Source organism: Oncorhynchus clarkii, chromosome 22, assembly GCF_045791955.1.
Source record: "Oncorhynchus clarkii lewisi isolate Uvic-CL-2024 chromosome 22, UVic_Ocla_1.0, whole genome shotgun sequence".
Lineage (NCBI taxonomy): Eukaryota > Metazoa > Chordata > Actinopteri > Salmoniformes > Salmonidae > Oncorhynchus > Oncorhynchus clarkii.
The window spans coordinates 10,241,715-10,255,323 of record NC_092168.1 but is presented as its reverse complement, the minus strand read 5'-3'; the positions used below and the strand labels follow the sequence as shown (position 1 = coordinate 10,255,323).

The following is a 13,609-nucleotide window of genomic DNA, read 5'->3' as shown; positions in this document are numbered from 1 at the left end:
TTGAAAACTTGGGAATTTTGATCAAGTTACAGGAATTCAGAATCATGACGTTTCTTTTCAATAACTTTCTATGCTAAACTTCAACATTTCATTCTTGAAACCCTCTTCCCTTGTGTGCTCCTAGAAAACTCTGGAACATTGAAAGTTCTTTTTGGAACCCCTGAGTTTGTGGCCCCAGAAGTGATCAACTATGAAGCAATCAGTTACCCAACAGACATGTGGAGTATAGGAGTCATCTGCTACATTCTGTGAGTGTCAAGCAAGTTATAAGTACCCTTTATAACCACTATAAGTACCCTTATAACCACTAGAAGTACCCTTGTAACCACTAGAAGTATCCTTGTAACCACTAGAAGTACCCTTGTAACCACTAGAAGTACCCTTGTAACCACTAGAAGTACCCTTGTAACCACTAGAAGTACCCTTGTAACCACTAGAAGTACCCTTGTAACCACTAGAAGTACCCTTGTAACCACTAGAAGTACCCTTGTAACCACTAGAAGTACCCTTGTAACCACTAGAAGTACCCTTGTAACCACTAGAAGTACCCTTGTAACCACTAGAAGTACCCTTGTAACCACTAGAAGTACCCTTATAACTAGTCTTATTTGTAATGTTTGTGGTAAGCTTCTATGGTAACACTTTATTTGGATAGTCCCAAATAGATGGTTTGTAGATTGTTCAACTAATTGTCAGCAACATTTCAACTAAATATCTACTTGCCCTAGCCTTAAAAGGCAACATTTGGGTTGTTATTATGAAGTATTTACTGATGTCCTACACAGTTTGGAGTTTTATGATTTCATGTCTGACTGTTTAGTGATGAGCAAATCCAGAAATTGCTTCTCTGACGTTTTCCAGTAGGATCCCTGAGATGACTAATACAATACCTTTTGGACAGTCAATTATTAGTGATCTTTATGTTGCTCTGGTTGTCTAACATTTGTAAGTATTTTAAATAGAGGCTCAGAAACCCTTAGAAATATATTTATAGTCGGCTTACTCCAATATTTTTCTGTTCTGTTGAACTTTAATGATTCCATTTGGCAAAACCACTCCCACCATCACCAAACGAAGTTGCAGCTCCTGCCGCAATTTTGCCCTTTTTATTCATTCCAATAGGCCTCCAGTGTTGTTGGAAGGTTGCTTGGACAGTCGCTGAGGCTTTGTCTTATTGTTGAAAACACTATTTCAGGTGCAGCAGGTTTAGTGCGTTAGCTAGCTAGCATTGGTAATGTTGGCACCAAAGACACAGGCTGAGACTAGGACTCCTTAATGATTTGCCTATAAATTTCAGAGTAAACGTTGTGTTCTTCTGACAGGCCTACATGTTAAGACAGTTGCTAAGATCAAACTCTGTTGTTATTGTTGCAAACTCTATTATTTTGGATGTAGCAGTCGGGCTAGCTAGCATGCCATCTAGATGCAGTAACTCTTATGGTTAGCGTAGCTAGTTAGCATCTAATTATACTTTTTTTGTGGGTTGCAGTTGATTGGTGACAATAACATGAACAGATATTCAGCATGACATTCATCCAAGCACTATAATTTACAACCCAAAAGTAATGTGAAATACACTCAGAACCTATGGCGTGAGCAAAATATTTAGACTATGCCTTGTCTGTGCTTGATAGCCAGCCAGCTAAGCTAAAAGCAGGCGGAGCATTGGGAGGCGAAATGTACCCTGAGAATCATAGTATGCTGTAGGGGAGTGCAATACAGAAGCTTAAAAATGACAAATGAGGAATCGTGCAGTATGACTAACAAAAATGATCTAACAGTAGTGTATATTCACTGGCCAGTTTATTAGGTACACCTGTCTAGTACCGGGTCGGACCCCCCTTTGCCTCCAGAACATCCTGAATTATTTGGGGTATTCTACAAGGTGTCGGTAACATTCCACAGTGATGTTGGTCCATGCTGACGCGATGGCATCACGCAGTTGCTGCAGATTGGACGGCGGTTCATTCATGATGCGAACAGCCTGTTCCATCTCATCCCAAAGATGCTCTATTCGGTTGAGGTCTGGGGACTGCGCAGGCCACACGTAAACTGAACTCTGTCATATTCCAGGTGATGTTTTTTCACTCCTCAATTGTCCAGTGTTGGTGATTGTGTGCCCACTGGAACCACTTAGTTTTTAGTTGATAGGAGTGGAACCTGGTGTGGTCGTCTGATGCAATAGCCCATCCGTGACACGGATCAGCGAGTTGTGCATTCCTAGATGCCGTTCTGCACACCATTGTTATACATTATACATTATTTGTCTGTTTGTGGCCCGCCTGTTAGCTTACACAATTCTTGCCATTCTCCTTCGACATCTCTCATCAACAAGCTGTTGTCGCCCACAGGACTACCGTTGACTATGTTTTTTTGTTTGTCACACCATTCAAATCAAATTATATTGGTCACAGACACCATGGTTAGCAGATGTTAATGCTAGTGTAGCGAAATGCTAGTGCTTCTAGTTCTGACAGTGCAGCAATATCTAACAAGTAATCTAACAATTCCACAACTACCTAATGCACACAAATCTAAGTGAAGGAATGGAGTAAGAAACATAAGATGCAAGATGCAATAGATGGTATAGAATACAGTATATGAGATGAGTAGTGCAAGATATGTAAACATTATTAAAGTGACTTGTGATCCATTTATTAAAGTGGCCAATGATTTCGAGCCTGTATGTAGGCAGCAGCCCCTGTGTCAGTGATGGCTGTTTAACAGCCTGATGGCCTTGAGATAGAAGCTGTTTTTCAGTCTCCTGGTCCCAGCTTTGATGCACCTGTACTGACCTCGCCTTCTGGATGGTAGCGGGGTGAACAGTCCATGGCTCAGGTGGTTGTTGTCCTTGATCTTTTTGGCCTTCCTGTGACATTGGGTGCTGTAGCTAATCCTGGAGGGCTGTTGTGCAGACCTCACCACCCTCTGGAGAGCCTTGCGGTTGTGGGCGGTGCAGTTGCCGTACCAGGCGGTGATACAGCCCAACAGGATGCTCTCAGTTGTGCATCTGTAGAAATTTGAGGGTTTTAGGTGACTACAAATTTCTTTAGCCTCCTGAGGTTGAAGAGGCGCAGTTACGCCTCCTTCACCACACTGTCTGTGTGGGTTGACCATTTCAGTTTGTATGTGATGTGTACTCCGAGGAACTTAGCTTTCCACCTTCTCCACTGCTGTCCCTTCGATGTGGATAGGGTGGTGCGCCCTCTGCTGTTTCCTGAAGTCCACAATCATCTCCTTTTGTTGACATTGAGTGAGAAGTTGTTTTCCTGACACCACACTCCAAGTTCCCCCACCTCCTCCCTGTAGGCTGTCTCATCGTTGTTGGTAATCAAGCCCACTACTGTTGTGTCATCTGCAAATTAGATGATTTGAGTTGGCGGCGTGCATGGCCAGGCAGTCATGGGTGAACAAGGGAGTACAGGAGGGGGCTGAGCACACACCCTTGTGGGGCCTCAGTATTGAGGATCAGCGAAGTGGAGATGTTGTTTCCTACCTTCACCACCTGGGGGCGGCCCGTCAAAGTCCAGGACCCAATTGCAGAGGGCAGGGTTGAGACCCAGGGCCTCCAGCTTAATTCTGAGCTTGGAGGATACTATGGTGTTGAAGGCTGAGCTATAATCAATGAACAGCATTCTGATGTAGGCATTCCTCTTGTCCAGATGGGATAGGGCAGTGTGGTGGCGAATGCATCGTCTATGGACCTATTGGGGTGGTATGCAAATTGATGTGGGTCTAGGGTGACCGGAAAGGTGGAGGTGATATGATCCTTGACTAGTCTCTCAAAGCGCTTCATGATGACAGAAGTCAGTGCCACGGGGAGATAGTCATTCTCGGTAAGCCCTAGACACTTGTGCGTGAAAAGCCCAAGAGGGCGGCTGTTTCTGAGATACTGGATTCGGCGTGCCCTGCACCAACATAGTTTTGCCCATTTTAACGTTCAGTCAAACAGTAACTGGATGCCTGTTTGCCTGCTTTATGTAGCAAGCCACGGACAGACTTATTGTCTGTAGGAGTGATCCATTTTTGTGTACTTAATAAACTGGCCCATGGGTGTATACAAACAGCGTAACTGGTTATAAAGTGGCAGAATTGTCTTTTAAACCTTGCTATAACCCTAACCAGCAAGCTGTTCCACTAATAGTTGATAGTTTGAGCATCTGTATATCATCTATAGGGGACTATGCAAATAAAGTATGGCTGTCTATGTGCTACAATGTGTCCCTAATCTCAAACCAGCCTAATCAGGTTTTTCTGGGCTTTCATGCTCTCTGCAACAGATACTTTCCACCAGCAGGCAGTGTATGGGCCTTTCCGTCCTCTATGCCTGTAAATGGATATAGAGGAAGAGCACAGCGATACTCTCCAGTGCCCCCAAACCTCTGAGGTCTCCTTGGTCCACAAAGATTTATTACACACTGCTTACATAAGTGTTACAAATGAGGCTCTCCCCGTATCTCCTCTGTTGCTTCAGATTCCAGTGTGCGTCCCAAATGGCACCCTATGTAGTGCACTACTTTTGGCCAAGGCCCTATGGGAATAGGGTGCCATTTGGAGAATAAAAAAGCTTTACTGATGTAATGTTATACACCTACAGTATGGAAAACACCTGGGTGTGCCCAATGAAACAAGCAACTTTGTTGAAATTTACCAAGACCACCAATAGTAATAATTTATACTACAATTTGGCCTTTCTTCATTTAAAAGTAAGCAGGTTTTAGGGTGCTGCCAGGGTGTGGTGTACTTTCCATGCAAAGCAGAAGTGTTTTTTGGTAGATATTGTTGTGCAATTTTTGTTGGTCAACCATCACGATCCTCTATCGCTTTGCCTCTTTCTCTCTCCCCAGCGTGAGTGGCCTGTCCCCATTCATGGGGGACAACGACAACGAGACCCTGTCCAACGTGACCTCGGCCACCTGGGACTTTGAAGACGACGCCTTCGATGAGATCTCAGACCACGCCAAAGACTTCATCACCATGCTGCTGAAGAAAGATATGAAGTAAGCACGATGGTGCTGCTCTCTGAAACACAACATGATGAAAGACCGGAGGCATTCCAAATGGCACCCTATTCCCTACATAGTGCACTACTTTACCATATTTTAGGGTGCCATTTGGGATGAAGTCCCAGTCTTGACATGATTTGAGTGTAAATGTTGTAGAATGGCTTTGATCAGCCTGCCAGATGTCTGTTTTCATTTTTTGAGGTGTAAGATGTACGTAATTCTTCTTTCCCAAATGGCACCCTATTCCCTGGGTTGTAGACTACTTTTGACCAGGGCTCTGGTCAAACGTAGTGCACTATATAGGGTGCCATTTGAGACTCGACCCAAATCACTATCTGATGTGTTGGAATACAGTGAGAATGAGGTCTTTACGCCTCTCGCTCAGTGCTCATGTGGTTCTCTGATCGTAGGGCCAGACTAACATGTGATCGCTGCTATGAACACCCATGGCTAAAACAAGACACTGGCAAAATGGAGGCCAAGAAGCTGTCCAAGGAAAGGATGAAGAAATACATCCTGAGAAGGAAATGGCAGGTAGGTGCAAGCAGAACAGATCGTGGGCTTTGTCCCATAGGGCTCTGGTCAAAAGTAGTCGACTGCAGTATATAGGGAATAGGGTGTCATTCTGCTATAGGAGAGGCTACAGAAATTGTTGACTTGCCTCATCAGGCCGTCTCGATGAGCTTCCAAGTTGGTTAAGACAAGTGAATCTCACTAAGTCCCTGCAGTTCAACTCATTCTCTGAGTGCTCACACATGAGTAGACCGCTCATTTTACAACAAAGTCAACATGGAGGTCCATTAGTATTTCATGAGGTTGAAAAGGACAAACTGCAAGCATCATGTTGGAAAACTAGAGCACAAAACAGTAGACGGTGAAAGTGGAGCGATGTCTTTTTTTTTGTCCTTTATAAATCCTGAAGGCAGCATTCTCAGGGATCAAGTTATCAAGCTTTGGTTGTAGTAGCAAGCATACTTTTAGGATCACAGGCTGGGTGTGTCCCAAATGGCATCCTTCGCCATATATAGGGCGCTACTATAGACCAGCTCAGTGCACTATAAAGGGAATAGGGTGCCATTTGGGACTCACACCTAGTCTATAAAAACTGGCCAACAAACAGGACATTTCAAATTGATACAAACGAGCCCATTTACTTATAAGATTGTGGTTCTAACATTTCTGGAGGATGTAATTATCTTCTAGCCCAAGGACTGTTTGTACTGCTCAGACATGTAACGATTGCATCATTGATTTCATGGCAGAAAACGGGACATGCAGTGCGGGCCATAGGAAGACTGTCGTCCATGGCGATGTTGGCGGGCGTCAGTGCCAAGAAGGGCTCCCCTACCGAAGGTGGCATGGCAACAAAACATTTATTTATTTATTTTTTACTCATGAATGTTCTAAACCTTTCTGTTGTACGCCTGAGCAAGGGATGGCACTCAGCTAGGGGTGTTTGTTTTATTAATGCCACTGAAAATATTTGCCCTCATTTTTTGGAGCACTTTGGTTGGTACAGTAGGTGGTGCTACCAAGGGAGCTGCTGCTCCTATTCGAAGTCAAAGCAGCACTCTCTGCACCAGTTTGTTTTAGCCTCAAGTTAATGTCATTTTGTTTTGTCTCATATTTTGCAGAAGACAACCAGTTCCTTGAGTTCCTGGAGTCTGAGGAGAGAACCCAGGTCAAGCCCACCTTCAGCTCCATGATAAAGGATGTTGAAGTGGTAGAGGGGAGCGCAGCCAGATTTGACTGCAAGATTGAGGGTAATGTCTCACAAACTCCTCGTTTACATATACATGCAACATGGCCTCCTAATTTACATATACATGCATCACAAGTGCTGTATCCATTCATCTGCCATGAAGTACATAAACCAAACAGAAGGAAAGCAAATATGGTTTTATGAGGCAGCACAAATAGTGTAAACTTTTCTCTCGATGGTTGTCCATAATTGTAATCTGTTCGATCCCATTCATATTTCTAATACTACCTGCATCCTATGAATACCCATTGAGAAACACAGCCTGCATCCCGAAGTGGCACATGCTACAATATGCTGTTCATCCTATAAGAATGCTGCTCATTGACTACAGCTCAACCTTCAACACCATAGTGTCCTCCAATCTCCTCACTAAGCTCAGGGCCCTGGGTCTGAACCCCTCCCTGTGCAACAGGATCCGAGACATCCTGACGGGCCAACCCCAGGTGGTGAAGGTAGGCAACAACACCTCCGCCAGGCTGATCCTCAACACAGGGGACCCACAAGGGTGCATGCTCTGCCCCCCTCCTGTGTTACTCCCTGTTCTCCAACGCAATCATCAAGATTGCTGACGACACAACAGTGGTAGTGAGGAGGTGAGTGGTGGCAGGAAAATAACCTTTCCCTCAATGTCAACAAAACGAGCTGATCACGGACTACAGGAGACACCAGAGAGCACATCCCCAAACACGTCAACAGACTGCAGTGGAGAGGGTCAAAAGCTTAAAGTTCATGAAACCAGTTTTAACCATGGCAGTAGCAAATTGAGTTAGAAAACCATGATAAATCTGCAACAATCAACTATCATGTTGAAGACGAAGATGCCTAGTTTATGGCACAGTATCGTATTTTAAATAAATTCCAGCAAAAATGTAAAATAACATTTCACCCCAAATTCTCATTAATGAAAAGTGTCATGATTAAATTATCGGTTCATTTTATATAATTTTTGTTCTAACTTATTTGAATAAAACACATTATGTTGCTGTAGTATGTCCATAAATTATAATAATTGTATACTAGTTGAAGTTAAACTATAATATTAGTACATAAAAAGTGTCTGTGGATATGTTTCTCATTACCATTACACTTTCAAGTTTCTATATATATATTTTATAGTTTAATAGTTTTATTCACGTATGATGTATCATCTATTGAAGTAGTCCTTAGATGAGCACAAGTTAATATCTTCACTTATATGCCTTCAGAATGAGGATCTTATTCTGAAGGCATATTTCGGCAATGATAAGCTAATTCTAATGTATAGTCAATAGGGTGCGCTGGGCTGTAACTTTCATTTACTAGGACCACTGCTTACATATAGTATAGATGTTTTATTGTTGTCAAACATCAATTATTTGATTAAGTAGAGGTTGTCAAGAAATATCGTTGTATAAACCCAATTTTGTTTCACTTACAGCCACAATCTGGAGTTTGTCTTTCAGCAAAGAACAACCCCACCACTTAAAGGAGAATATCCCCCATCTTGACGTGTGTGTGATTTTAGTATTCAAGTTATTTGGATCAACAAATTAGTTACTGAATCTCTAACGGAGCTCAGTACAGTTTTTTTTTAAAATGTTATGGCAAACTATGCACACTCATTACCAAAACATACATTCTCATCTCAGAAACCTGCTTATCATTACCGTAATGCACCAATATTTTGTAAATGGTAAGAAAAATAACTAAGACAATTACTGAAGTATAAATCTAATAGTATGCCTTTATCCAAATATGTACATAAAAATAACATGTCTACACAAGTAATTATGACAAACAAGATTCGGAAGGTTACGTATTGCGGCAATGAGAAATTACAAAATGTATTTACTTAAAAAAAATTCAATGTTATGTTTAACTCGGGCCTTTTCATAAGGTGATCAATGTAAAAAAAAAACATTTTAAATTGATTTGTTTACGTTTTTCGACTTGGAAAACAGTTGTGGAAATTGTGGTAAAATGCATAATATCAGGTCAACGAACTTTAACAATAATTCTGAAATGGCAAATGCACCACCCGCAACCGCAGGGCTTTGCAGAGGGCAGTGCAGTCAGCCCAACGCATCATTGGGGGCACACTACCTGCCCTACAGGACATCTACAGCACCCGTCACGGTAGGCCAAGAAGATCATCAAGAACCTTGGGCAACTGCAGCCTGGTGATCTCTGAGGTGAGCCCGAGCCATGGCCTGTTCACCCTGCTACCATCTAGAAGTTGGAAGCCGTACAAGTGCATCGAAGCTGGGGACCGGTAGACCGAAGCTGTTGATCAATCTCCGGGCCATCAGACAGTTAAACAGTAACCACTAGCCGGCTTCCACCCAGTACCCTGTCCTGAACCTTAGACACGGTCACTAGCCGGCTACCATCCGCTAAACTGTACACGAACCAAAGTAATAAAGTTGGTCTGTATTTTGTGGTTCCCAGGCTACCCTGATCCAGAGGTGGTGTGGTACAAAGACGAACAGCCCATCAAGGAGACGCGCCACTACCAGATTGATTACGACGAGGAGGGCAACTGCAGCCTGGTGATCTCTGAGGTGAACGGCGACGACGATGCCAAATACGCCGTCAAGGCTGTCAACAGTCTGGGCGAGGCCACGTGCACAGCCGAACTCCTGGTGGAGGTGATGGCGGAGGAGGAGGAGGAAGAAGAGGAATGAGTGGTACAACCAGTACAAAACAAACCCATATCCCCTGTTTTTAGCTTTTACTATCTTTTTTAATAGCTGTGTTGGTAATACACTCCCCTTCTCTGACACACTCTGAAATGGGGGGGAGAGGGAATGGGCTTCATTACCTTTTGCTATGATTATGCACTTTCCTACTTATCAGTTATAGTAGATATCAGATGTTGATATTTCTAACATTAACCGCATTCCAGCTGTTTGTGAGTGATCCATTTATTTGATTTGCTAAATTTACAGTATCTACGGTTATCTACGGTTTTCTCCCCTCAACCAAACAAACCCGAAGTCAGTGGCGTGTTTGTGGGTTGTTCCACCAATTCGGTGCCTTTTGAGAAGTGTAACTTGGTCAACATTTTTTTTGTTTGTTTTTTTCACCCAATGTTAACTTTGTCATAGAGTGCACATGTTCAACTTAATAACAAACACATTTTCCTAAGTGTGTAAGTGCCAAGTAATGTAACACGGTTGACAATTTCATCTTATATCGGCCATGAATCCCCTAGTGACGGGGGGAATGGAAGTTTGTGTGCAAGCTTCACAAAAACATGTTTAATTGTTAAACCATTTCTAGCCTGTCTATCTATGCGTAAGAGAGTTGATGTGTTATGGCTGACCCGCTCAGTTTTCCACCACAGGAGTAGAAACCAGCTCCCCTGCTTTTACACTATGATTTGATTGTTAGATGTTGAATGTTTATTTTTGAAAATAATATTTTAAACATTTATAGTTTCACCATTATTTGAACGAGTTCAGTTCACGTAACAAGGTTGACCTTAAAATGAGGGACAGACATAAAGGATCATCTTCACAAATGGCTTTGTCAAAGCGGCAAAATAACTAAGGCTTTACAATGATGGTGAAATGTTGGGGTTAAGTGGGTTCAAATGTTCCTAGAAGTCAGAGGGTGCACATCATGGTACATGTCAAAATGCAGAATTTAGCCACTTTAGCAAGTTATTATTTATATTAAAAATCAGTGATTTGAATTGTCCATGTGTTCTGTTAAAGGGCACTTAATTTAATATAACAAGGGTCAATTCAATATTGTTGACCAATTTCTACTTATATAAAAAGGCAATTTTGTGGAATGACCCTTGTTTTATCAGCATTATGGTATTTGCAATTACTTGGGCTTTTAGAATGTTTTTTAAATTATTTAAGCACAGTCTTGTTATCATATTTGAGCATCAGTTTTGTGATCTTTCCTGCAAGCACGTGTCCACCATTATTACACATTTGCAATACTAAACAGACCAGTGAATTATCACACACAGATTTTTTTATTTTGTATTTGATTGTGTGTAGATTATATTTCTTCAATTTTTATAAATGTATCAGTATGAGAGATTACATGTCATGAGAACACTACAAGTGTAGTTGCTCACGGTTACAAAATAAATTATCACAAAATCAAGCTGGTTGTATTTCGTGATTGGGATGAGTTTCCTATAGTGTTGGAAGCATGGGGGAATAACGATTGTTTTTGTCAGTTAAAAAAGAAAAACAAACAGTAAAAAAAAATACCATGACCGGCATTGCTCAATTAATTGACTTTTTTCTATAACTTCCTTAACTGAAGAGGCTAATATGTACACCATAAATACTAGAACTGCACAACTATGAAACTTGGCTTCAGATACCCTCACCTCTGGGATAAAGCTATCCTCAAAACGATAAGCCAGTCATCCAAAACCATAATTGACGGCTCTACACTCAGGTGCTCCTGCCAAAGGACAACCTGTGACCCCTTCTGGTTCTAGACTGAGACCAACTTCCTTCACAGGGCCCAGGGTCACAAGGAACAAGCTCCATTATGTTGGCAATTGTGAGACTTGGCGCAACCACCACCAGGGACAAGTGAACATCAGCAACGACTTCCAAAAAAACCTCACCAGGAACACGTCCCCTAACGCCCTCTTCCTCCAGCCCTGAGCACTCGCTGGAGGGGAACTGTTAGCCATTGCCGCCTCACTCTGACTTTGAGAACAATCTCTACCTTCTCCAGAGCATTAGTGTTCCTCGAGTATTATCAATGGGGAAACACTAACTGTATTCTCCTCACCTCCGTATGGTCATTTTCACGATTTCATGAATTAATAGAATGCAACTTTAGATCATTAGAACGCATTCCCCAAAAGCCACAAAATACCCCTCCCTGAACGGATTTCTGCAAATATGTAAAATACCACGTGAGTCCTCTTTTACATTTGCGGTCGTCGCAGTTCGATTGATCAAACAACCCTGAAAAGGCAGGCTATCGCTCCCTCAGTTGCCTATGCACATCAACAAATAATGCTAGCCAGAGTGAGATGTGCTAAAATCTAAAGAAGGAATACTAAGATAAACCCTCTCACACTTTTTCAGCTAGTTGACTGTCAAAATTTTAGCTATTAAGAGATGCTAACTGTGGATAAGTCATTCAAGATTTCAGCATAGCTAGCTAGCAAAGCAATTCACATGTCTTGCTAGTCAACCAAGTGACACCTGCATCTCCAGCTGTAGCCACTGAAAAACAATGAGGGGAAAAAGTCACCCACTCCTCCAATGACATGACATCCTCCCAGCAGCTAACGTTAGACTACTGTTTTTAACTTGCTAAATAAATAGGTAGTGCCAGAAATAGACAAGCTAGCCCAGGGGTGTCAACCTCAATCAGCACATGGGCCGTATTGAAAATGTGGTGCACTCAAAATGCTACTGCTCAAATGTTGCTGTAATAGGCCTACATGTTTCTCCTTTGTATGGTTTTTTGTTGCAGGTTTAGTTTTTAGGTTATTCATTGTCAAGCTTTAGAAATCGAAGCCACTGAAAGCAAGACCCATTGAAGTTGAATTCACCATTGCAAGAACATTGAGCTGTAATTTTATAAAGTAGACTGTTGACTCATTTTATATTTGCTTGTTTGTCCAATTTGGTTCAAGGGCCTTGTTTGATACCTGTACTAGCCTATTATCTACATTATGACTGACTTGTGATCTTTGCCCATGCTAGTTTGATTGTATTGACATATATTTTTGTATTTATTTAACTAGGCAAGTCAGTTTAAGAACAAATTCTTATTTACAATGACGGCCTACACCGGCCAAACCCGGACGACGCTGGTCCAATTGTGCCTGCACTGAGACTCCCAATCACGGCCGGTTGTGATACAGCTTTAGTTACAGTAGTCCATTTTAGTTCAAAATATTGAGTCATTGAAACTGGAACAGTGCATCCCAAATGGGTGGAGGCAGCAAACAATGTACCAGGCCAGCAGGGATTTACAACTTCATAGCAATATTTTTGTTGGACTACCAAGAAATTGGTGAACTATATTAATCATGCATTGAACTACATCCATCCATTCTGCCAACAATTATTTATTTATTTATTAACAATGCCTTACTCTACGTCATGGAATTTTGAGTCAAATAGGTTCTATTTTTAAAACCTCTTTTAAAAGTCAGTTTTGCAGCATAAACTAGGAATTTTATATTTTTTTACTGCTGTTATGATTGTCTGTTTCATATCTGCAAAGTAGTTCCAACACTGTCGGTTCCACTTTAACAGAAGAAAACACTACATGCTGCATGAGCTGTCGACAGCTCCTCAACAACAGGAAGCGACAACTCCGGTGGATCTGGCTTTCCCCGCAACCTCTCTTCTTCAAGCTCCTGATTCTCATCACAAGATACAACCTAAAGAAAAAGTCTTCCAGCGGAACCTCACTAATCTCACAACATGACTGGGAAGAGTCTCCTCCCTCTCACAGCTCAGTGAGAAATGTCAGCTAAATCAGCAACAGACAACCAAACAACCTCGTTGTCAGGCTGTGGCAGAACCACAACCTCCACTACTCTGGTAAAGAACATGTCAGCTAAAGGACCAAAATAATCACTGACAACTTCTGAATACAGTAGATCACTTGGGGGAACCAAATTCTTTCTCAAACCACCAAGATAACCTAGTTCCTCAGTGTCACTCAACCCAACAAAGAACGTCTCCCCTAAATAGACACAGGAATCAACCTCAGCCTGCAGAGGGTACACTATATCATATATCTCTGCCCAGGTCGTCTCTGCTCTTCCTCATTCGGGAGAACCATTTCCTCCAAGTCCCCACACACAACATCCTCCTCCCTATCTGGTTTTCCATCAGCATTCTTCTGAACA

At 42.1% G+C, this 13,609-nt stretch overlaps 1 protein-coding gene across 2 annotated transcripts in view; it reads left to right on the top strand.

Moving 5' to 3' along the window:
• Nucleotides 1-10,872, top strand: part of LOC139380335 (myosin light chain kinase, smooth muscle-like) — a 76,355-nt gene extending 65,483 nt beyond the window's left edge. For both annotated transcript variants that reach the window (XM_071122951.1, XM_071122950.1), the window contains 6 exons: nucleotides 125-248; nucleotides 4,848-5,000; nucleotides 5,417-5,540; nucleotides 6,269-6,359; nucleotides 6,641-6,769; nucleotides 9,196-10,872. In XM_071122951.1, the coding sequence (XP_070979052.1) occupies nucleotides 125-248; nucleotides 4,848-5,000; nucleotides 5,417-5,540; nucleotides 6,269-6,359; nucleotides 6,641-6,769; nucleotides 9,196-9,431 (857 nt within the window). In that variant the 3' untranslated portion in view covers nucleotides 9,432-10,872. The remainder of the gene's footprint in view (nucleotides 1-124; nucleotides 249-4,847; nucleotides 5,001-5,416; nucleotides 5,541-6,268; nucleotides 6,360-6,640; nucleotides 6,770-9,195) is intronic.
• The last annotated feature ends 2,737 nt before the right edge of the window (nucleotides 10,873-13,609 follow it).